This window comes from Dysidea avara, chromosome 7 (genome assembly GCF_963678975.1).
Source record: "Dysidea avara chromosome 7, odDysAvar1.4, whole genome shotgun sequence".
In the NCBI taxonomy this organism is placed as follows: Eukaryota; Metazoa; Porifera; class Demospongiae; order Dictyoceratida; family Dysideidae; genus Dysidea; species Dysidea avara.
Genome location: NC_089278.1, coordinates 18110870 through 18137348, shown reverse-complemented (window position 1 = coordinate 18137348; position 26479 = coordinate 18110870). Strand labels below are relative to the sequence as shown.

The 26479-nt window shown below is 40.2% G+C and overlaps 3 protein-coding genes across 3 annotated transcripts in view; 2 read left to right on the top strand and 1 right to left on the bottom strand.

The window, feature by feature from the left end:
* The window catches only part of LOC136261085 (latrophilin-like protein LAT-2), a 29324-nt gene extending 15403 nt beyond the window's left edge, over positions 1 to 13921 (top strand). Inside the window, exons 14-15 of the mRNA XM_066055052.1 lie at positions 13252 to 13389; positions 13453 to 13921. Of these exons, the coding sequence (XP_065911124.1) occupies positions 13252 to 13389; positions 13453 to 13751 (437 nt within the window). The 3' untranslated portion in view covers positions 13752 to 13921. The remainder of the gene's footprint in view (positions 1 to 13251; positions 13390 to 13452) is intronic.
* A 3592-nt stretch (positions 13922 to 17513) lies between these two features.
* LOC136261084 (uncharacterized) lies at positions 17514 to 18617 on the bottom strand. The gene is made up of 2 exons (XM_066055051.1): positions 18329 to 18617; positions 17514 to 18106 (listed from the first exon to the last, which is right to left on the bottom strand). The coding sequence occupies exons 1-2, from the start codon at positions 18615 to 18617 to the stop codon at positions 17514 to 17516; spliced, it is 882 nt and encodes a 293-aa protein (XP_065911123.1).
* Positions 18618 to 26278: 7661 nt separating this feature from the next.
* LOC136261083 (uncharacterized) overlaps positions 26279 to 26479 on the top strand; it is a 3664-nt gene continuing 3463 nt past the window's right edge. Inside the window, exon 1 of the mRNA XM_066055050.1 lies at positions 26279 to 26366. Within this exon, the coding sequence (XP_065911122.1) occupies positions 26279 to 26366 (88 nt within the window). The remainder of the gene's footprint in view (positions 26367 to 26479) is intronic.

The window sequence follows — 26479 nt, the reverse complement described above, 5'->3', positions numbered from 1 at the left end:
CTTGCTGTGTTTATTTCATATGCTATGTATGCCACTACTGTTGCTCATGCCTTAGTTAAGTGCTAGTGCTGCATGCTGCTATCACATAAGGCACTGCTGCGTGATGATGCCGCATGAATGTTATTGTGTTGTAATAATAATGTGTTACGTCAATGATTTGCCAGCTGTAAGTGCTCCTACTATTCAGTTTCTATTAGGTCACTGACACTAGGCACTACTTATGCTGGATACATATAGGCACTGGCTAGGTTACGGCTAAGGGTCACAGATGGTGCTATCAAGCATATATTGCTGGTAAAAGCAAAATCAGAAACTCGTAATAGCTTAATGCTATCGCATTGAGAATGCTGCTACATGATATGCTGCCATTGCATGATTGAGAGTGCTGCATTTCATGACATGCTGCTGTTTCATAATGAGAGTGCTACTGCATGATATGCTGCCATTGCATGATTGAGAGTGCTGCATTGCATGATATGCTACTGTTACACGTTTGGCTGAGAGTGCTGCTGCATGATATGCGGCTGTTGCATAATCAGAGTGCCACTGCATGATATGCTGCTGTTGTATAATGAGAGTGTTGCTGCATGATATGCTGCTGTTGCATAATTGGCTGAGAATACTGCTGTACAAATGTAGTGCCAGAAAAAAAATTGTATTTTAATTTCACTGTACTTGTACACTCCTCCATATAGTTTGGTGGCAGCTGAGGGATGAGGATGGGACCACAACCAATGGGCAAGTATTTACTGGATAAGCTTTCTCCGGTAGCATGCTATATGTGAGGCTTACAACTTTGTATGTTTGATGGCTGGTCGCTCACAAGTTGTTGCAAGTATATGAGGCTATTGTGCTTTTACGCTATGCAAAGTGTGTTGCATGATTCACTTAAGAGAGTACTGCTGCATGAATGTTATTGCTGCTACTATTGTACTGAGGGTGCTGCTGCATGAATATTGCTATTGCTGCTGCTATTGCACTGAGGGTGCTGCTGCATGAATATTGCTATTGCTGCTGCCAATGCACTGAGGGTGCTGCACTGAGGGTGCTCCTGCATGAATACTGTATTTACTTGATTAAATGCAACAGCGTTTATTACCTTAGTTCCAAAAATCGATGCGGCGACTATTCAAACTCGACTACCACTTGATTCTCGTGAACGATGTTTAAGCCATTATTTTCACAATCGATTGTGGGACCACTCAAGTGCTGCGACTATTAAAGGTGCGGTGTTTAATCAAATAAATGTGGTATTGCTGCTGCTGCTGCTGCTGCTGCTGCTGCTGCTGCTGCTGCTGCTGCTGCTGCTGCTGCTGCTGCTGCTGCTGCTGCTGCTGCTGCTGCTGCTGCTGCTGCTGCTGCTGCTGCTGCTGCTGCTGCTGCTGCTGCTGCTGCTGCTGCTGCTGCTGCTGCTGCTGCTGCTGCTGCTGCTGCTGCTGCTGCTGCTGCTGCTGCTGCTGCTGCTGCTGCTGCTGCTGCTGCTGCTGCTGCTGCTGCTGCTGCTGCTGCTGCTGCTGCTGCTGCTGCTGCTGCTGCTGCTGCTGCTGCTGCTGCTGCTGCTGCTGCTGCTGCTGCTGCTGCTGCTGCTGCTGCTGCTGCTGCTGCTGCTGCTGCTGCTGCTGCTGCTGCTGCTGCTGCTGCTGCTGCTGCTGCTGCTGCTGCTGCTGCTGCTGCTGCTGCTGCTGCTGCTGCTGCTGCTGCTGCTGCTGCTGCTGCTGCTGCTGCTGCTGCTGCTGCTGCTGCTGCTGCTGCTGCTGCTGCTGCTGCTGCTGCTGCTGCTGCTGCTGCTGCTGCTGCTGCTGCTGCTGCTGCTGCTGCTGCTGCTGCTGCTGCTGCTGCTGCTGCTGCTGCTGCTGCTGCTGCTGCTGCTGCTGCATGAATACTGCTATTGCTGCTGCTATTGTGCTGAGAGTGCTGCTGCGTGAATGTTGTCGCTGCTGCAAGAATGCTATTACTGCTGCTACTGCATGAATATTATTGCGCTACTGCTATCGCTCTGAGGATGACGTTGTATGGAGATTACATCTACCACATGCATGTTACCACCATTATTACTACTTCCGTTAAAGCGTATATATTCCAGACATCAATTGGTCGATATGCAATACTGCCCAAGTATGGCTACTACAGCGTCTAGTGACCCCAACCTGATCCCCTCAGTTGCCCAATTCCATTTGTGGCTGCTGCATGAACGTTACTATTGCAGCACGCATATCATGGCCCCAGCATAAAAAAAATAATTAATTAATTAAAAGTAAATAAAAATAAATTATCGCCACTTAATGAAACATTTTTGCGGCCACGTAAATGTAATCACTGCTGTGAGCTTAAGGGTGCCACTATTGCATGATCTACCAAAAGTGCGGAGACTAGCGGAGTACTGTGTGATGCTCTTGCTGCTGCATGATACGCAACGTATGATATACCAAAGCGCTGTTGCATGAATTTTATGTCTCCTGCATGTCTGCTATTACTGTTGCCAGTACTATTGAACTACAACTCTGCCGCAAGTAATTTACTTCTACTGTTTCATTGCTAGTGTTACTGCCACGGCATGCATGCTCTTCACTATAGCCTTGTGAGTTATCACTGCTTCTGCAGACAGGCATGTCCTAACTGTTGCTGTTGCTTTCATGTAATACCATGCTTATGCGACTGCTACACTATTTAGTGACCACCTCAGTTGTCTAATCTTACTAGCTCATGCATCATCATTACTGCCACTGTCACTGACATCATTATACTTCCATGATTGACCTACTACAAATTAATGTGTAACCACTCTCCAATTCCTTCTACACCAACCCCCCCCCCCCCCCCCCCTCCTCCCCCACTTTATGCTATTAATTATGTACCTAGTGGGTATTTGTATACATCTCTACGGTCAAAAGTGTTTTTTTCTTTAATAATACTATTATCTCCTTAAGCATGAAAGCTCTTAGACGTGCTTGGGTTATTCCATTTCCACCTTTGCATACATGAAATTGCCACTGGTTAGTTACATTGCAGTAACTTTCTGTCGTTGAACATGTATATGTGACCACTGCACTTCAGCTGTGTTACTCTCTGCAGGCTTGCTCCATGTCCATGCATATGCAGGTCCATTGGTGGCTACAGGAAGTTAGGAGGTGCGCATATCTACACCAAGGTTGCACATCCCCTCTCCATGTATATAATAACACCTTACTATAGGGTTTCCTTTCCCTGGTTTAACAGTAGGATAGGTTATTGTCTAGGGACCCTTTACAAGCTTTTCCATACCTCTACAACCTATCTATGTCCTTATGCAATTAAATATTTCGTTCGGTTGCTAATGTAACTTGTAATATCTCCAGTATACACCAACTGTTGCATACCTATATAGCTCAATGGCTGTTGCTTTCGCAGGCATGCTCCATACTCAGGCATATACATGTTCATTGGTGGCTGCATGCAGGTAGGAGGCTGGGTGCGTATATCAACATTTACCAGCTTGTTTTGGGGGTACATACCTCCAATCCTCAGTTGCACTTGCCTTCGTCAGTACATAGTGTCTGTGTGCACAAGAGTACTCTTGTACTTTAAACTTGAAAGTATCTGCATACAATATAAACTGCTACATGCCTAAAATCATTGTAGGCTTTTGTACTACATATGTAACCTGTTTAGCTCTAATTGCAAGTTTACTCGTGCTTACCCGGCAATGTCTGTATGTATAGTACTTGGCTGTATTCAGACTTGGAATACAACTGTTGCTGCTGCTTATGGGCTTTTACATTTATGTTCTGCTTACATGCTTGCAAAAATGCATATCAGTATTTGCAAAGTCACTTAATGCTCACTAATATGTACATACATTTGTCCTGCATACAGGTAGTTGACACTCGCATACAATCAATTGGCAGGCCGACTGTGTACATTGCATTCATGTCATATTTACACACTCCTTTATACTTATGCTATACCTGCACTCTACTTGGTACTCACAGGTTCTCAGGCATTAGTTCCTGCTGGTCCTGCAAAAACTCTGCTTAGTAAGATGCTTACCGCTATCGGTACACATGCAGGCTCACTTAGTTGTATTCTCATTTGGTATTGTCGTAATTTATACCATCAGGATGTGTCAAATACTTCATGCATACTTGTGCTATGTGTGGTTATTATAACTACAATAATATTACTGTCTGTGTACTATTATAATTTTATATGTGGGATACAGCAAGCTCGGGGTACAGCAAGCTTGGGCAACAGGGGAAATTTGGAGGAATTTGGGTGAATTAGATGCTAGTTATGTAGCTGTAATGCTGTATCAATTGATGCCAATATTAATGTTCATGACATAGCTTGGTCTGTCATTTTGGTTGCTAGTGATCAATTGCTGCAATTTGACATGTCTTAGCGGTTTGCTATCATCACTTGCAAATGCTATGTTCATTCATATATCCTATTTATGGAAGAACTTACTGCCTGCCCTATGATTCCTCAGTTGCCCGTTATTCATCCAAACTCATCCTCTCTATATCACATATTATATGATCTATATTATATATATGTATATATATTGTCATGTCATGCACGATTTCATGTAGATATAATCTTACTTGCTAATATGGTATCATTGTATTCTTGTTGCATGATTGTTGAACTTGTGTATTGTCATGTACACTACTGGCTTCGTGGGAAAATGTTATGTAATTAGCATTAAGAAAAGAGTAGGCAATGTAGTGCTTGGTGCGGTGGAAGGATGGATAGCTAGGTAAATAAATGTATTATATATATGAGCACATATGTGTAGTTTAATCCTCTATAAATGGTGGCAGTTGCCACTATTCCCAGGGGTGGGCCCCAGCAACCAACATATTAAATGTAATTTATTGTATCACAATAAATTGAAGTTAACATGCATGCTGCATATATCGTGATATAGCACTATAAGAACTTGCACATAATTTCTGTGACCTAAGTGCACGCTATAGCGTAAGGGTACGCTATGATCTAAGCACGTGAAGTAATGTTGAGATGGTTTCAAGTATTGTGTAATCAACAAACTGGTTTAACAGGTTTGCGGTCACGTGACATGCCACGTTCTTGAAAGGTGAATGGCCTAGTTAAAGAAAAGTTCCCACCCACCCGCCCACTATTTGGATATAAATTAGATATATGTGTACATATAGGCAAGGCTGCTTGTACACTATGTATAAGGTATACAATTTGTTAGAACTTTTGTTACTTATTTATTTTAGCTAGGTGGTGACTGAGGATTGAGGGCGGGTAAATTAGATGCTAGTTATGTAGCTGTAATGCTTTATCAATTGATGCCAATATTAATGTTCATGACATAGCTTGGTCTGTCATTTTGGTTGCTATAGTGATCAATTGCTGCGATTTGACATGTCTTAGCAGTTTGCTATCATCACTTGCAAATGCTATGTTCATTCATATATCCTATTTATGGAAGAACTTACTGCCTGCCCTATGATTTCCTCAGTTGCCCGTTATTCATCCAAACTCATCCTCTCTATATCACATATTATATAATCTATATTATATATATATATATATATATATATATATATATTGTCATGTCATGCACGATCTCATGTAGATATAATCTTACTTGCTATTATGGTATCATTGTATTCTTGTTGCATGATTGTTGAACTTGTGTATTGTCACGTACACTACTGGCTTCGTGGGAAAATGTTATGTGATTAGCATTAGGAAAAGAGTAGGCAATGTAGTGCTTGGTGCGGTGGAAGGGTGGATAGCTAGGTAAATAAATGTATTATATATATGAGCACATATGTGTAGTTTAATCCTCTATAAATGGTGGCGGTTGCCACTATTCCCAGGGGTGGGCCCCAGCAACCAACATGTTAACACTCATATTACACTTTACATATGAACCAATCAATGGTTAAAGGCCATTACATCTCCAATGAGTTTTGGACACCTGTTTTTGGTAAAGAGTACTGCCATGATTTTCTTTTCAGACTGGTCACTTCTACTGCTTTGTCTAGTCTAGCTAATGAAAACATGTACTTCAGCTCCCTAAGGTACAGTCCCTCACTGTAGTTTCTTATAGTTTTAAAGTGCCTCACAGCCTTATTTACAGTGTCATGCTTGCTAGCACACTTTCCTACTGTGGCTTTTTTTTTCTATATTTGCAACTATGCAGTACTTTCCATGCCTTTTCCTTTTTGCTGGACTTAAACTTGGTGGTTGACTTTTTAAATTAACCACAACACTGCCTTGGCAAGTAATTTACAGTGTATTGGCAGCTTATAATCAAGCCCAAACATGCATTCAATGTTACATTGAAACATTTTGAATATATATGATTTTTTAAACCAGGTGCACGCCCACAGCCGGCCTTTTCTGTGGGCGTGCCTGGTTTACTGAAATTGTTTTCTGAAAAGTGTGTGTGTGTTTGCATGTATATTTGTTTGTCTTTCCGCACCCACGTAAGCACAACTTTGTTCGCTATAAAAGCCTTATGTGATAAATAAAGGCCATATAGAGCCTGTACAATAGTACTGTATAACAGGGACCACAAAGGAGTAGGCATGGCCCACGAAATAACATCACCCAAAAACCAGCCTCAATTTTCACTGATGACAATGAGGCAGTATTGGCTAGGTAAAACTAAGCCCAAACAAGCAGGATTTTTAAAAATATTTAACGAAATTTTCTAGTGACTGACTGACTAACTGCCTGATGCCTTCAAACAAGCATAACTTGATAATGGCTAAGGCTATGGGTTTGATTTTTTCACTGTTTGATGTCTCACTTCAGCCCGATAGGTGCCTTTTGGCATACTGCAGTACACACAATGCATCTTCATGGACTTACCAGTGTCCTCCACTTACCAGTGTCCTCCTTTGTGTCCCATTCATCTTTGCTGAGAGCAAAAAGTGTTGATTTGGCGGTACAGAGGATTGCAGAATCTTTACAATACAGGAAGTCACCAGAAACGTGACCTATCAAAGTTGTGGTGGTGCATTTCAAAGTTGATGGATCATGTTTTTCGGTTGACGCTTTACGGTTTTTTTGCAAACATTCTGCAAACCTCTGTAGCATGTGATGGCTCCCCTTCATAACAGAAATCGTCCATATTTTTCATAGTGGCTATTTTGATTGCAGAGATGCTTTTCGAAAAGTTCTTGATTCGTACTGCTATGTAATGGGTTGAACATAGCCACAACAAAGCGTAATGGATGCTTCACTTTTCAGATGATAATTGATATAACTGGGGTGCATGACACCATTTCTTTCTTTTGGTATGCTTGGATTGCAGAGGTGCTTTTCGAACAGTTCTTGATTCAAAATGCTGTGTAATGGGTTGAACATAGTTGACAATGAAGCATAATGGATACTTCACTTTTCAGACGATAATTGATATAGCTGGGGCAACCGGCACGCCATATCAGATGTAATCTTTTCAAATTCTTTTTAGTTATAGATTTAGTTTTAGTTAACTAATACGTATTTGCCTTACTAAAGTACTTTTAGTTTTAGGTATAGCTAACTAAACCACCATCAGGTCACAAACTATAGCATATATTGATGTTTGGATGTTACATACAGCAGTACAGTTTCATTTTGTGCTTTGTTCCACCTGTAGAACATATGTGAACTTACACATGCAGTGGTCTGAGCAACATGGTGTTGTTTTAGTAAAGAGTTTTAATTTTAATTTTAGTTATAGTCATAGCTAGTTTCTTCAATAATTTTAATTTTAGTTATAGTAATCCTTCTTGATTCATTTTAGTTATAGATTTAGTTATGGTTTTATTGTATTTATTGTTTTATAGTTTTAGCTAAAAACATGAAAACCTTTTAGTTTAAGTTGTAGTTTTCGTTGTGCATAAGAAAATCTTTTGGTTTTAGTTAGTTATAATTCTTTTTAGTTTTAGGTTTAGTTTTAGTAAATTTTCTGCTGTTTTTAGTTATAGATTTAGTTTTAGCAAGAGTAAATAATAGAGAGAGAGTATCCAATTGCCATATACAATATCAAAAATGATCATGTTAAGTCTTTCTGCATATTTCAGTAAAATTTAGGGTATCATAGAAGTGTTCATATCTAGTAATTACATTTCGGAAGGCTCCGTTTCATATCAACATGTATTTGGCACAAATACAAGGGTATGACAGCCATTTTGAAGAAAATTACACATGACAAAATAATAAAAAATGACGTAACGTGACTGTTCCCCTATAAAAGGGCCACGTTGTCAAGTCTCATCGTCATTTTTATTTGGCTCTGACAGTCTACACATGCTAAGACGTTCGACAGGAGACTATGGATGAAGAAACGAAGAAAGTCATCGCCAATCTGTGCAGCAGCATCAATGCCATGCAGGCTGAAATAGAGACACTTAAGAACGGGGCCACATACAGTGGTGATAACCTGGCCGGTTCGCAAAACAGCGACATAGAACCCGGCAATAATGCTCCTCCTAACGAGAGGAGAAAAACTGTTTCGGAAGTTACTGACAATCACAGTGGGGATGAAGAGGAGGATGAACCGTTTGTGGACCTTCGTGCGAATGGTGGAAGCGGCAGATCTAAGCTTGTTGAAATGTCTGAGGAGGTGGCTGCTTTTATTGAAACAGCGTTCAAGTCGAAATTGAAGAACAGTGAGAGAGTGAAGCGTGCCGAGAAATATGGAGTACCTGACTCACGGTGGTTGAAATTCCCCGAGTTAGACCCTGTGGTCGCAGCTACGATCCCCACAATCTCTCAAAGAGCAGACAGAGCTGCAAGCCGTCTACAGAACTTCTGGCTAGACACGGTAAACCCGTTGGTCTATGTGTTGGAGAGGGCAGAAGAGTTAGAGTTACCAGCTGAGGTGATTGCAGCTATACAAACATCCTTACAGTTGTTAGGAAATGCTAGTGCCCAGAACACTACAGACCGGAGGAAGGCCATTCTTACACAGTTGAACTCCCGACTGAAAAGCCTTGTGAGGGATGCTGATTTCAAGGAGGCTGCACCCCTATTGTTTGGAGACAATTTTGCTACACTAGCTAAAGAAAGACTGGAGACTGCAGCAGCACTGACAAAAACACTGAACATTGACAAGCAACCTCGATGGGATTTTCAGAAGAGTCACCCCCAAAAGTTCAAGGGCTGCGGGGGTGGCTCCCACTACAACAGCGGCCACTACAAACAAAGGGGATGGCAACCCAGCAGCAGCAAATCTGCCATGAAACAAAAGAAATGACAATTAACAGTCAGTTGTGTGCATGATTCAACAGACATTGTAATTCATTCATTAAATCCTGTGACCAATATTCAATTGCAGGGTTTAGAAGCACATCACATACAGGCTCTCATAAACAACATGAACCTGCTAATAAGCTGCCCAAAGGTGGCTGGGCAAGTGTCACACTTCCTAACAAACTGGGAAGTGCTGACTCAAGATCAATGGGTCCTCCAAACTGTGGCTGGTTACCAACTAGACTTGATAAATGCACCATGCCAGACCCACATGCCACATCAAATACAAACCTCAACAGAGAATGCAACCTTAATAACAGCAGAAATTGCAGAGTTGCTATCCAAAAGGGCAATTGTAGAGACTCTGCTCTCTCCAGACAACTATCTGTCCCAGATATTTCTTGTGGAGAAGAAGGATGGGGGTCAGAGGCCAGTAATAAATCTGAAGGGCCTCAATCAGTTTGTGAGACAAGAGCACTTCAAGATGGAGGGCCTTCACCTCCTCCCAGATCCCCTCCAGCCAGGGGACTGGATGGCCAAAATGGATTTGAAGGATGCATACCTCCAAGTCCCAATCCATCCAGACCATCAACCACTTCTCACCTTCCTCTGGGAAGAGAAATGTTACAAATTCACCTGCCTACCATTCGGCCTGTCGTCTGCACCGAGGGCATTCACAAAGTTAATGAAACCAGTAGTAGGGTTTCTAAGGCAGGTTGGTTGTCGCCTAATAATATATCTGGATGATCTGTTGATCTTACATCAAGACAAAGTCCAGATACAGCAGATGATTCCATTGATTTGCCAGCTTTTCGAATGTTTGGGATTGATAATCAATCACAATAAATCCCTACTAGAACCCACACAGAGGCTGGAATTTCTTGGGTTCAAGATACACACCCAGTCCATGACATTATCAATTCCCCAAGAGAAAATAAGGAAGATCCAACAAGATGCTCGCAGATTAATGGTGAAGACATCAGTGTCAGTAAGTGAGGTAGCCCAATTTGTGGGCAAAGCAACAGCTACTATGCGAGCCCTCCCAACAGCCCCTCTTCATTACAGAGCACTGCAATTCCTGATGAACTCTGTGCATCCAGAGCATCAGGTGCAGGAAGGGGCAACCAGCAAATTCAATACTGTAGTGCAGCTGGATCCAATGAGCAAATCCGATCTATCATGGTGGATATCCCTAGACAGGAAATTCCTGTCAACCCCTGTTACCCTACCAGCCCCATCTGTGACAATAGAGTGTCCGATGCATCCAACCAGGGCTGGGGTGCCATACTGAATGGCCAGACCCGGACAGGACGCATTTGGTCAGTACAGGAACAGGAGCATCATCTGGAGCTGTTAGCAGCGTTCCTAGCCCTACAGGCATTTGGGAAGACCTGGACAGGCATAGTGGTGCTCTTCCGCTTGGACAACGTGACGGCGGTGACATACATCAATCACAAGGGAGGCACTGCCTCCAACCTCCTGTGCCAGTTAGCAATCACAATTTGGAATTGGTGCATTGCAAGGAATATCTCGCTCACAGCGGAGCACCTGCCTGGTCACCTCAATGCAATAGCAGATCAGGAGTCACGTTCAGTCCAAGATCGTTGCAATTGGATGCTCAATCCAGACATATTTCAGAGAATCAAGGAAATGATGGGGCCCCTGGAGGTGGACTTGTTTGCTTCTCGCCTGAGCAAACAGCTTCCCCGGTTTTACAGCTGGAGAGCCGACCCGGAAGCCACAGCGACAGATGCCTTCATGCAGGATTGGTCACAACAGCGGGGTTATGCCAATCCACCGTGGTGTTTGATCCATCGTTGTCTCTCCAAGGTGAAGATACATTAGCACGAGTAGTGCTGATAACTCCCTTCTGGAAGACTCAATCGTGGTTTCCAGTAGTGCTGGAACTCCTGGAGAATTACCCTCTACTTCTACCGACATGGCCAGATTTGGTAGTGATGCCAATGGGTCAGGAGTTTCTAATGAAACAGGGTGTGCCCCAACTGATCGCCTGGCCTATCTCAGGCAATCCTACTCATCACAGGGTTTTTCTTCAGAGGCTTTGAGCCTTATGCTCGCCTCATGGAGATACAAGACCAATTCCAGCTATGGTTCCTCCTTTGCTAAATGGGTTAGCTGGTGTAACAAGTGGAGTAGAAATCCCCTTTCAGGACCTATAGCAGATGTCGTGAACTTCCTTGCTGACCTTTCCTTTCAAGGCTACCAGTATCAGTTTCTTAATTGTTACCGCTCAGCAATATCTTCAGTGCATGAAGCAGTGGATGGAGTCAGTGTAGGATCACATCCTGCAGTTGCGAGGCTGGTGAAGGGTGCTTTTCATCAAACACCACCCATGCCTAGATATTCGTCCTTTTGGGATGTAAGTACAGTAATTAACTACCTCAAGAGTTTGGGTAACAATGAGGGACTGACCCTTAGGCAACTAACACTTTAAACTGTGATGTTGTTAGCCTTGACTAGACCTTCTCGATCAACTGACCTATCCAACCTGATTATTCAATGGAGGTCTTATCGGTCAGATGGAGTGACATTCTGACCGACTCATTTAGCAAAGCAGAACAGGTCATCTAAGCACATACCAGATTTTTTCTTTCCGTGCGGATGACCCTATATTATGCTCAATGGTAACACTAAAGGCCTATGAAGAGCGTACCAAGGAATTTAGAGATTTTCAATCATCTACACCAAAAACTTGTTTGTTTCTCTCTTGGGTTGGGAAGCACAACCCAGTGACCTCCTCTACAATTGCCAGGTGGCTTAAGGAGACCATGAAGGATGCCGGGATAGATGTTAGCATCTTCAAGTCACACTCTGTACGTGGAGCTGCCTGCTCTAAAGCAGCTGGAGCAGGTGTTACAACTAAGCAGATACTAGAGGCTGTGGACTGGTCCTCAGAAGGCACCTTCCAGAAGCTTTATCATAGGAATTTGGATGGGGATGACAAAACTAAGTTTGGCACAAGTGTTTTGGCATCCCATGGTGCTTCAAACCATACATGTTGATATGAAACGGAGCCTTCCGAAATGTAATTTACGATTGGCTCAAGGCACGAAGTGTCTGCATGCTATTTGGAATTACATGAGGAAGGTGAGGTTGAAATATCAACATGTACCTCCCACCTCACCCTGTTTTATGTTTTAGTTGATATGTTTCTCCTAGGTTATTTACAATGCCTGCACAACTGCCAGCAGAAAATTGATGCTGAGTAGGTAACTGTGCTATGCAAGATTTCAATCAAAGAACTACAAAGAAGCCAATGAGACTTGACAACGTGGCCCTTTTGTAGGGGAACAGTCACGTTACGTCATTTTTTATTATTTTGTCACGTGTACTTTTCTTCAAAATGGCTGTCATATCCTTGTATTTGTGCCAAATACATGTTGATATTTCAACTTCACCTTCCTCATGTAATTCCAAATAGCATGCAGGCAGTTCGTGCCTTGAGCCATTCGTAAATCATCACCTTCAATACTTACACACAATACAAAGCCTGTGTGCACACCACTTGTTTAATAGACTAATTTAACACCTTCTTTGAAAATGTTTTAACAAGTAGAGTGGACTTTACAGGATAATTTTTGATATGGTATATGGCAGTTGGATACTCTCTTCTCTATTATTTACTCTTGGTTTTAGTTATAATATGGATTTGCTTTTAGTTATAGTTTTAGTTAACTAATACATATTTACCTTACTAAAAGTACTTTTAGTTTTAGTTATGGTTAACTAAAACAACACTATTTTGTACCATGTCTCATACAGTTGAACTTTAACAGATCCTAACTTCACGCTGTGTTCTCTGTGTGTAGAGCTGTAACAACAGAATATAGAGAAAATGGCTGCTTTAGTTTTGTTGAATGATAATAGCCTCATTTATTTATATTGTCTATCATAGCAAGAGTTTATATATTATAAACTCTTGATCATAGTTCTTTCCCTTATTGCAGTGTTATACTTGTGTATGCATATACGTACATGCATGTATGTGTATATATATGAGCATATGTATATTACTCTGTCCTTGTATAGCTTCGCAAAGTGATGTTAGTCTTCGTGGTAAGAAAATATCAACCATATCTGTGGGAAGCAGTACCAGTGGTGGTGATTACTTAAGCACAACACTAGAGAGGAGACATCCATCAAAAGAAGCCTCGGACATTGCATTAGGTATGCAGATGTTGTTATACATTTCTAGAACATTAGTTAGTCATATCTTTTTTGTGCATGCAGAAGACAATGTGTTTATTGAAGAGCCAGTGAAGCTGAAGACCTTTAAACAACTAGAAGAATCAATCATTGAAGAGCAAGATGCTGGAAGTGAGAAAGAGACTAATCTTAATGATGATGAAACTGAGGTCAATGAATCAACACCAGAGAGGCATGAAATAAAAGAATCAACATTTGAAGTTGATATGAAAGTTGATGATGATGCAGTGTCGATTAAAGATGAAGATGTTGAGAATATGGAGAATCAAAGCAGCATACTTGCTAAAATAAAGCCAGCTGTTTTACCACGTACCAAGAAGTAAACAACATATGTAAATAATATCACCACATGACTGTAATTGCATTTGCTTTGACATCCCTTTTAACAATTACTGCAGTTAGGTACAATTAAGTATTTTATGGTGTTTGTATGTTTTTCAACACAACACCAACCTAGATATCGTTAATTTTATTCAAGTGTGGTTGTACTGGACTTTTACTTCACTACAGTCATACATGCATACAGTAGCATGTGAAAGTTATATTCATCTCTCAGGGAAGGATCTACATAGGAGACTTGAAAGTTTTCCTTTAAAAAGATTGAGATACTCTAATAGAGCAATCAGGATAGCCAAAATATACCCTAATAGAGCATTCATGCAAATAAATACTCTTCATTGTTATAAATGATGTAGAGTGTTGGGTTTAGGAATATTTCTACACCAAACATTATAGTATTATCATAAATGTAGGTGATGCAAACTGTGATCTGATAGGCTGCTATAGCCTGCACTTTTTAGTCATAGGAATAGATAAACATACTTTCTCTATTTACTTGGGTACATAAGACACATCCTTGATACACTTAATTGTAGGTAATTATAATTAGAAATCTAATTAAATAATGCTTTTTGTAGTCATTCCATTTTTGTCAGTGGATTCATGTTTGTATGTGTAGCCCCATGCACATACTAGCTAGCGTAATGTAATTAATGTGCCAATTCTTCCATGAAATATTGCAATCTGGTGACTGTTGGGATTTGAACCATTAAATTAATCAAGGTCTTACTCTCCTCTCTCAGACTCTGCTGCTGCTGGTAGTGGTATCTTAGTGTTGCTGTTGGAACCCAAGAGCAGTTACTTCGTTGTGGCCACCTTAGTAACGAAGCCACCTTGTTATAGTGACTGGCCAGCTCCAGCAAGTCCAAATGTAGCCTCCATATTTTTACAATGATTCTTTTAATTAAAAAGATAATACCAAAATACATAAAGCAATGTTAGTTGCCATTTAATATTCTACCATCATTAGACATCTGTACACAAATTGAATGCCAAATATCTAAAACTAACTATTAGCTTTTACTTGTAAAAAGGAAAGCTAAGCACAATTAAATATTGCTAGAAGTAGAAATTTCACTCCATGGTATACAAATGTAGCTACTATACTGAAGCCTTTTTCATACCGGTAATTTTCTGCCTAGTCAGGTGGGCACCTCCTCATAGATACACCTACCATGAGGATCTTGGTGATTTCAAAAGCCCAAGGCAAAGCCGAGGGTTTTTAAAGCCACTGCATGGGCGATCTCTAAATGGTGGGGTATATATTTATACTAGTAAATAGATAGTGGGTTGAGTAAAGCATATCTTGCACAAAATTAAACCCACAATCATTTTCCGCATTGTTATCTATCAAACAAAGTTTGCTGATCTACTTGTAAGCATTAGTGAGGTGTTCTTTGTGACTGTGTCCATGGTGATGACTAGTCTGGCATGGCCGCCCCTTCGCTTCCTGCAAGTGAAGGGGCAGCCACACCAGACTAGGTGAAGACTCCCTCAAATGGAGATATGCACATTATACAGCTACCTATCTGCTATGCCTATGTATAGGAGGTCTCTAACTATTTTAGAGAACTCTCTAGAGGCCTCTGATTAGGGACCCGCTGATTATGCTCAAAATTTTACCTATTATGCTATGCTGCACTGCTCAAAAATTTACCTATTATGCTTAAATTTATGCTCAATACTTACCTATTATGCTCAAATTGTGCCCAATTATTTATGCCTCAGTTACCATGCTCTGCTAATAATTTCCAGTTTATGGATAAACTATAGTAGCTGAAGCACAGACTTACTTGTTAAAATGCATATCACAGAAAAGATCGATATACTCTAATAGAACAGTCAGCGTTGTGATTGTTCTATTAGAGTTACTGACTGTTCTATTAGAGTATATCGATCTTTCTGTGAGAGTTTTAAGCAAGAATTCATACTGTTACAAAATGTTCTAGCATTATGCTCAATGCTTTCAGGCACCTATTATGCTCATAATTATGCCAGCATAATCGGCGGGTCCCTACCTCTGATTATAAAGACCTTATTATCAAAGGATTTTATGCATATCATTTTCTAATTCATAAGTACAACATTATTAGGAACTTCAGGGGCGTGCTGAGGAAGGTTTCAGGAAACCCCTACTAAAATTGTTAGTAACAAGCAAAGCCCAGGCTATGGTGCTACTGTTGATTTGTTTGCATACAAAATATATAGCAGGAGTATAGCTACATCATGTACACCATTATAGTGGCAGATCCATGCAGGGGGAGAGGCACAGCCCCTGCCCAAAAAATAGTTATGCAAGATCGAGATACTCTAATAGAGCAATCAGTGAAATACTCTAATAGAACAGTCACTGCATGTAACACTAAAATCCTCTACAATTGCTTATGAAAACTTGCATCTGCAGCAATATCTCATTAGCCTGCTTTTTTTTACAAATAAGATGTACATGGTCCCTAACTTGTACGTAACTTTATATGACAATTTACTTCAGGTGCTTAACTGAACTACGTGAGTACTCATCACTGTCACTGATTACCACAGCTCTTGCTTGATATACTGGGTAACGTATATTGCAATGTTAACTGGTACTCTAAAATCAGGCAAATGACTATATAGGTCAGTTCAGTGGCTAAATTGACCATATACATTATATGTACTTTAATTTATTATGTGCAGTCAGACTACTGCCTTTTGACAGTCTGTAAAGTTAAATTGTCATAAGCGTCTGCAGCCCCCAGCATCTGATCCTGCATCTACTTTCTAGTTTAAACCACCTTTGAAAAATCCTAGGTACACCCTGAACTTAATGGTTCTTTTATATCCACCCTGTAGCTAACAATGATTTTGCTAAGCATGCACCTCACTAAAAGACAAAGACTTGAGGGTATATAATGCATTGTTGTGATAGATTAGATATAGCCGGCTAGCTAATTTTATTATATCATCAAAATATGCTAAAGACAGCAGATGCTTATTAGCTACAATGTTGGCTCCATAATTACATGGGCATGTTGTGCGGCACCATGGACACTGAAAACACCATGGACACTGAAAACACCATGGACACTGAAAACACCAGAGACACTGGAAACACCAGGACACTGGAACACACTAGAAACACCGTGGACACTGGAAACACCAGAGACACCAGGGACACTGGAAACACCAGGGACACTGGAAACACCAAGGATACTGGAAACACTATGGACACCAGAGACACCTGACTGAAATGTCGGACACTAGAAGCAGCTCAAGAACCAGTCCAGCAGTGTGCCGGGACCGAAGGTGGCTGCATCCACACCAGGTAGTGGCGTTTTAGTGTATTCTAAGTTAGAGCCTGGCATTATAATATACTACTTTGCGCATGGAATCAATTGTAGATTTAGCCTCTAGTCATTCATGACCACTGTTAGTCTGGCGCGGCCGCCCCTCCTGTTTGCGAAGGGGCGGCCGCGCCAGACTAGACCACTGTGGGGGTCACCTACTTTTCGGGATGGGACGGAACAATTCCGGGAATTGTCACACTACTATTTTACGGGACGGGACAAATCATTAGTATTTGTGTTACAGGTGAAGAAGGCTCAAGGAGCCTGTAAAGCCTGATCTGTACAAAAAGAATTTAACAAATTTGCAATTACATAGCAAAAACTTATATACAAAATAATTAACTAATTAATAATCATACAATAAAGTAGACCAGCTACTGTTAAGGAAATTTTTAAAATCAGTAAGTGTGGGTGCATTAACTATGTGATTGGGTAAACTGTTCCAGCCATTGATGGCTCGTACAGTGAAAAAGTAGATCTCACTCTTGATGCTGCTCGAGGTTTAAATAACTTGTAATTGTGACCCCTAGTTGTTGATAAAGTTGTAGTAGTAAACAGATCTGATGTATCTAGACTGAAATGGCTGTGTAATAGCTGGTAGAACATTATCATATCTCCATGCAGTCTACGGTATTTAAGTGATGGCAAGTTTAAAGCAGTGAGGCGATCATTATATGTGCAGTTTTGAAGACCCTGGACCAATTTTGTGGCTCTTCTCTGTATCTTCTCTATTTGTTCTTGATCTAGAATGTATTGCGGTTCCCAGATGATGTTACCATACTCTAACACTGGGCGGATATATGATTTATACAAGTTGATGAATGTAGTATGGTCAAAATACTGAAAAGTCTTGCAAATAACTGCTAGTAGTCTGTTAGCTTTCTTGGCAACTGTGGTGGTATGATCGTGAAACTTTAACTGATTGTCAATCATTATTCCCAAGTCCTTTACAACATCACAAGATGTAATAGCAGTGCCATCAATTACATATTCACCAAATCCATGAGGATTTTCTTAAGTGTAACCAATTACACTTACTAATGTTGAACTTCAGTTGCCATTTCTTGGACCATGCAAAAAGCAAATTTATATCTTGTTAAAGTTGGCAAAAGTCGTCCACAGTCCTAATAGTTATGCAAATTGAAAAATGGGACTATTAACTATTAAGGGCATGTCGCTAACATATATATTAAACAAAATAGGGCTCAAAACAGAGCCTTGAGGCACTCCACTACTGACACTTGATCGATATGATGTATAACTGTTCAGTACAACTTTCTGCTCAAGAAAATTCCTCACCCACGCTAGCAGCTTGCCAGATATGCCACACCCTTGCAACTTGGAAATTAAACGGTTGTGCAGGACGGAATCAAATGCCTTGGCAAAATCAAAGTACAAGGTATCAACAGAATGGCCATCACCAAGCACTTTGGTACAATCGTTCATGGCCAATAACAGTTGAGTTGAACAGGATCTTCCAGGAGTAAAGCCGTGCTGATGAGGAGGTATCACATTATTAGCCATCAGATGTTCCTGGATGTTGTCTTTAATGATGGATTCCAAGATTCTGCAAATAGGCGAGGTCAAAGTAATATACGTGCTAAAGAGTTAGAACAATGGCTAACTATGAATCTAGGGCCTAGTCTATGTCACAATAGTTAAGTAGCTGCTACTGAACTAACAAGCACTCCATGTATCAAGGGCAGATTTAGGGGGGGTGATTGGGGGGCTGAAGAATAACAGTGATAATATTACAGGAGGTGTTGATTATGATTCTGGACCATACACTGTCACATTTCCTGCTGGAGTGACCAGTGTTCTATTTGATGTTCCAATAATTGGTGATAATATATTTGAAGTTAATGATAGGTTTATGCTCACTATTAGGGATATTGCATTACCTGACAGTGTTATCCATGGTAGTCCTGGTCAACCTACAGTTACCATATGGGATAATGATCATAAGCAGCTTTTAATGTGATTTGAAATCAACCATTAATGTGCATTGGCAAATATGATACAGAGTGTTGTAACTGGTATATACGCACTGAAAAGAAAACCATCCATAATCTTTAGGCCATCACCTAGTGCAGCAAAAACTGATGCAGGTAGGAGGTGATTATTGATTGTTAGTTAATATACAGTTGACTGCTCTGTCTGCCGTAGAGCTGTACTGATATGGGATTTTAGCATGTACCGATATCTGATATGGATACCACAAAAGAAGCCGATAACCGATAGTCGATCCGATATTTGCATTACAAACAAAAGTCATAGTTAATCTATGCAAAAGTGTACAGTTACCTACTCTACAACAACATGTGGATATATTCATTGCTAACTCTATGCCTGTGGTGATAGTGGCTTGGGTTTCTATTGTGCAATCCAGACAATTAGGCACCCACAAACATACTCCCATGGAGCCTTAAACGGATATTTCTGCATTACTCCGCATTTTATTGGCTTGTGTGAAGGCTGGTACAGTAGGTTTTCTTGTGACTGTTCTTTTTTTACAAAGGTACTATATATAACTGCTTCATTTATTTTTAAGACTGATAAGCTTTCCAGCAACAAACACTAGAATCGCTTGTATTTGTATGGCTTCTCGTAGCGTAGTGCCTGCTGTCCAGTGAACAATAAGCCACTGCATGCTACTGAACAGCCACATGGATGACGTAGAAAACCAATATTATAATCCGTTTATGTACAAACTATTGCTGTATAAATATCGGTAGCGATATCGGTCCTCGTACTGTTCTGTACCGATGCCGATATTGGCAAAAATTGCCAAATCGGTGGCCGATAGTTTGGCCTATCCAATTATCGGTACAGCTCTAGTTGTAAGTAGCACATCAGAGTAATCTAGACTAAAATAATATGAGACCCATTTGAGCATGCATAGCTAAAAGTATTACTGATAGTAGTTCACTAAACTTCACATTGATTTTATGCATAGCTAGCAGTGTTCTCTGTAGATAATAATGTACACAATGATGCCTTCACTATCATAATATAATGTTTATGTTGCTATAATACTTCATATTTTCAACAGGAAACTGAATACCATTTGACATTAATTGCAGTAAATTGTTAACATTCATTATGTTACTATCTAATCCAAAACAGCCAAGCTGTAAAAAAAGTGTGCGGCCCTCAGAAAAGCTATGGTGAAAAAAGATGTGAAATCCAAGGTGGCGGCCAAGAAATGGCTGTGATGGTAGGTTAATGGTAAAAAATTTAATAATGACAATTCAGGTAAATTTTGTGAAGGGGCACAAAAATTCACCTGAATTGTCGTTATTAAAATTTTTACCATTAACCTACCATCACAGCCATTTCTTGGCCGCCACCTTGGATTTCACATCTTTTTTCACCATAGCCTTTCTGAGGGCCGCACACTTTTTTTACAGTTTGGCTGTTTTGGATTAGATTTCATTTCTTTTTGTATTTGTATACCCCAAAGCCGGCCTATGGCCAGCTTTGGGACTTTTTTAACCTATGTTTTTTTTCTTTACTACAGGAAGACGAAAAGATGAAGTAGATGTACTTTAAATATTTTATCAGTAAATGTACAAATTATATATATATAATACATATGTGATCGGATTTGCGAAAAGGGGTCTTCCACACACATCCAATTTGCCAACTTTGACAATTGATAACTTCAGATTGGAAAGAGCTATTGCCTTGAAATTTGGACAGTGGTGATTTCTTTGCAGCTGAACTCTCTACATGATAGTTTCTTTGTAGCTGAACTCTCTACAAGGTAATTTCTTCTAGCTGATCTCTCTACAGGGAGATTTTTTGTAGCTGAACTATCTACAAGGTAACTTCTTCTAGCTGATCTCTCTACAGGGTGATTTGTTTGTAGCTGAATTCTTTACAGGTGATTTGTTTGCAGCTGAGCTCTTTACAGAATGGTTTCTTTGTAACTGAACTCTCTACAAAGTAACTTCTTCTAACTGATCTTTCTACAGGGTGATTTGTTTGTAGCTGAACTATCTACAAAGTAACTTCTTCTAGCTGATCTCTCTACAGGGAGATTTGTTTGTAGCTGAACTCTCTACAGGTGATTTGTATGTAGCTGAATTCTGTACAGGTGATTTGTTTGTAGCTGAATTCTGTACAGGTGGTTTCTTTGTAGCTGAACTCTCTAAAAGGTAACTTCTTCTAACTGATCTTTCTACAGGGCAATTTGTTTCTGGCAGAATTTTCTACAGGGTGATTTCTTTGCAGCTGAACTCTCTACATGATGGTTTCTTTGTAGCTGAACACTCTACAAGGTAATTTCTTCTAACTAATCTCTCTACAGGGTGATTTGTTTGTAGCTGAACTATCTACAAGGTAACTTCTTCTAGCTGATCTCTCTACAGGATGATTTGTTCATAGCTGAATTCTGTACAGGTGATTTGTTTGCAGCTGAGCTCTTTACAGAATGGTTTCTTTGTAGCTGAACTCTCTACAAGGTAACTTTTCCAGCTGATGTCTCTACAAGGTAGCTAGTTTGTAGCTGAACTCTCTACATGGTGGTTTCTTTGTAACAGAACTTTCTACAAGGTGACTTCTTCTAGCTGATCTTTCAATAGGGTGATTTGTTTGTAGCTTCACTCTCTACAAGGTAACTTCTTCTAGCTGATCTCTCTACAGGGAGATTTGTTTGTAACTGAACTTTCTAAATGATGGTTTCTTTGTAGCTGAACTCTCTACAAGTTAACTTCTTCTAGTTGATCTCTCTGCAGGGTGATTTGTTTGTAGCTGAATTCTGTACAGGTGGTTTGTTTGCAGCTGAGCTCTTTACAGAATGGTTTCTTTGTAGCTGAACTCTCTACAAGGTAACTTCTTCTAACTGATCTTTCTACGGGGCAATTTGTTTCTGGCAGAATTTTCTACAGGGTGATTTCTTTGCAGCTGAACTCTCTACTTGGTGTTTTCTTTGTAGCTGAACTCTCTACAAGGTAACTTCTTCTAGCTGATCTCTCTACAGGGTGACTTGTTCGTAGCTGAACGATCTACAAGGTAACTTCTTCTAGCTGATCTCTCTACAGGGAGATTTGTTTGTAACTGAACTCTCTACAGGTGATTTGTTTGAAGCTGAACTCTCTAAATGATGGTTTCTTTGTAGCTGAACTCTCTACAAATTAACTTCTTCTAGCTGATCTCTCTACATGGTGATTTGTTTGTAGCTGAACTATCTACAAGGTAACTTTTTCTAGCTCATCTTTCTACAGGGTGATTTATTTGTAGCTGAATTCTGTACAGGTGGTTTGTTTGCAGCTGAGCTCTTTAAAGAATGGTTTCTTTGTAGCTGAACTCTCTACAAGGTAACTTCTTCTAGCTGATGTCTCTACAATGTCACTAGTTTGTAGCTGAGCTCTCTACATGGTGGTTTTTTTGTAACTGAACTCTCTACAAGGTGACCTCTTCTAGCTGATCTTTCTACAGGGTGCTTTGTTTGAAGCTGAACTCTCTACAAGGTAACTTCTTCTAGCTGATCTCTCTACAGGTAGATTTGTTTGTAGCTGAACTCTCTACATGATGGTTTCTTTGTAGTTGAACTCTCTCAAGATAACTTCTTCTAGCTGATGTCTTTACAGGGTCACTAGTTTTTAGCTGAATTCTCTACATGGTGGTTTAAATTGTAACTGAACTCTCTACAAGGTAACTTTTTCTAGCTCATCTTTCTACAGGGTGATTTATTTGTAGCTGAATTCTGTACAGGTGGTTTGTTTGCAGCTGAGCTCTTTAAAAAATGGTTTCTTTGTAGCTGAACTCTCTACAAGGTAACTTCTTCTAGCTGATGTCTCTACAAGGTCACTAGTTTGTAGCTGAGCTCTCTACATGGTGGTTTTTTTGTAACTGAACTCCCTACAAGGTGACCTCTTCTAGCTGATCTTTCTACAGGGTGATTTGTTTGAAGCTGAACTCTCTACAAGGTAACTTCTTCTAGCTGATCTCTCTACAGGGAGATTTGTTTGTAGCTGAACTCTCTATAAGGTGATTTGTTTGTAGTTGATCTCTCTGCAGTTTGATTTGTTTTAGCTGAACTCTCTACAGGGTGATTGCTTGTAGCTGAACTCCTTACATTGTGTCTAGTTTCTAGCTGATGTCTCTACAGGGTGATTTTTTGTAGCTGAATTCTCTTCAGGGTGATTTGTTTCTAGCTGATCTCTCTACAGGTAGATTTGTATTGATTTGTTCATTGCTGATCGCTCTAAAGGTAATTGATTTGTTGCAGTTGAACACCCTGCAAAGTGTTTTGTTTGTAGCTGATCACTCTAAAGGGTAATTTGTTTGTAGCAGAACTCTCTCCACAGTGACTTGTGTGTAGCTGAATTCTGTGTAACTAAATTCTCTAGAGAGTGACTTAATTGTAGCTGAATTCTCTACACAGTGCATGACTTGTTTATAGCTGAACTTTCTTCAGTGTGACTTGTAATGTTCTGAATCTCTATAGTGGTATATTTGCTTAACTCTCCACATGGTGACTGTCTTCTTGCTGAACTGTCTATAAGATTAACTGTTTGCAGCTGAACTCCCTACAGAATAACTTGTGATGTAATAAAATTCTATAATGGAGTAAATAAATTAGCCGAATGCTCTATTAGGGTGACTGTTCTATTAGAGTATCTCGATCTCGCATTTGCTACACGGAGTTGGCTTTCGAATCATAACTCAGTGGTTTGTAAACCGATTCTTCTGTACTACTGCAAGGATTTTCTATGAAGATTATTCCAGCTATACACCGATTTTCAGCTCATTGCTCTAAGCGGTTTGCCTAGTAGGCGTGAAAACTAATATTTTTTTTTTCATAAAAATCGATCGCGTAATTGTGACACAGGTTGGGTTTTGTGTCATATCTCCGTGGTCTTTATCTCGATTCCTTTCAAACCACTAAAAGGCACTCCTACGATGGTTACTCCATCTAAATAGCAATTTTCAACTCATTCCATGAAGCGGTTTACCCTGTAGGCGTGACAACAAATCGATCTTGTTTTACGCGAATAATTGGTCATAACTCCTGAACCATTCATAGGATTTGTACCAAGGTTGATGCTAGGATTCGCCTTTGGACTCCCTTTCTGTGTGCCAAATTTCAAGGCGATCGGAGTACGCGTTTGCTTGTTATAGCAATTTTTGCAAGTGTGCGAAAAGACGAAGAAGAAGAAGAAAAAGAAAAAAAAAACGAAGAAAAAAAAACGAAACTTTGGCAGCTCGTATCTCAGAAATGGCTGGAGCGATTTCCTTCAAATTTGGAATGTAGACTCCCTTGGCTGGCGGGCAACTGTGTAGCAAATTTGGTTCCAATCAGATAAGTGATCACCGAGATACAAAGGTGTGAAAATGACGTTTTCGTTCTTCCTGTCAATATACTCACGGTGTGGCGCGCCGGCTTCTTGGGCCGCACGACACACTACCGTGTGTCTTGATACCTCTCATGTCATGCTTATGTATAGCTACCTAATCACTATTAACCATGTCATGTAGTTAGTTTATTACATTGATCATTTGTATAGTTTGATTTTGGCACTATTATTAAATGCTATAGCTAAACAGATACTCAAGTATGCAAAAGCAAGTATGCTTCAGTGTATGCTGAAATGGAGTTATTTGCAGCTGGAACTTTACATTAAATGTTAAAGCATTGCCATGAGTGCTATACGGATAATAAAGGACAAGGTACCCAGTGGAAATGCTAGTAAAGCATGAGGCAAAACTGAGTACTTCATTAGCATTGAGGCCAAGCACTGCATGAGTGTTTTATTATTTGTATAGCATGAGCAAGGTGATGCTTTATTTATAACTTGAAACCCAGTATGTACACACTAACATGGCAGCGTGGTTGTTCACTTGCATGTGTTAACATTAGTCCAGGTGAGCCAGTGTCCCAGCTTCCATGTAGCATACAACAGGCCTGTTAATTAGTATAATAATTGTAAATCTGTAATTTTCTGTGGGTCATCACTACTTAGTGAAATGAACTACTGGACTGACTGTCATGTTTTTGTTTTTTGCACATTCTGTAGTTGAATATGTTGAGTCTTGCTCTGTAGTTAAGGACCTTTAGTGCATGAACCTGCAAACCAAAATACCAGCAGTAGAATATGCAAAAAGTGTCTTAATAAATTCAATACTGGTGTATATTAATGCTGCAGGGAACATGATAGTGTTAACAATCAACTTGCCATTTGACCATATCCTTTGAGATGTCCCTAGAGTAGGAAGCTAATCTTGCAAGACCAGACCTATATTTCAGCTCAGGTGAATACAAGGGCTTATCAATTAGAGATTATAAGTGCCTATTTTGAAAATCTCTATTCAGTAATCCCTTGCACTAAAATAGAGACTAGCTTGCTCTAAGGGTATGAAGAATATCAGCTGGCAAGTTGAACTATCACTGCCTCATTCGCTGCAGCATTACGAAGGAGTAGTATAGCATCATAACAAGCAGTAGCTAACCAAATTTACAGTTTCTGTTTGTATTCAGTGTTTAAAAGTGCTATATACAGGCTCCCCTCAATGCATCCAAACATAGAATGTGCAAAAATCAACAATCTGTAGTCCAGTCCGCTGAATATGGCTGGACTAAGTTCAATGGCAGATCCAGGATGGGGCAAATGCCCTCCCCCCCATCTCCTTGTGGAGGAGCCATACTTCTGATTAAAATACTAAACGTTATGCCAGAATACGGCTCTCGGTGGCTATGCAAGCCTGATTAGCTACCTATGCAAGGTAATTACACTATTCAAGACCTTTGGCCGCAGTGACAGACTGAATTGGCACCTATATCATGTGACACAAGTGGACTACTTGACACTAGCTACAGTGTTGGATCCTGGCTTTTTAAAAAGGGTTGTGCCTCTCTGAGGAATTTTTAATAGTAACAGCCTATAGTTTAGCTAGCTACGGAATGTGCATAGCTGTTACTTTTTACTATTGGTGTGTGGGTTGCAAAACTAGAATGTGATAGTCATACCTCAAAATTTTAATCAAATCATAGATCCCATTGCCAAACCCTGGATCTGCCCTTGTCAAGTACCCTCATGTTATTGCTCATAACTTTATTTTCTTGGCTGCTTCTTTAAGTGTAAGGCTTCAGAAGAATCTGATTGTTTTGCAGCAATCTTTGCAGGCAGCAATCTTTGCAGGCAGCAATCTTTGCAAGTAGCTATAAGATTCTTAGCACCATGGTAGTAGGCACATGGAGCAGGGAGTCTGGGGAACTAAAAGCTAAAGCTATTTCATATGTTTCAGGATTGTTTTATGCACAAATATGTAATTTATAATACTTTCTAAGTGGACTACATTAATCAAGAGTTGTATAGGAATAAGTGACAGTCATGCACGACTAGCTATAATAGCTATAATTATTGTGGACCTAAAGGATG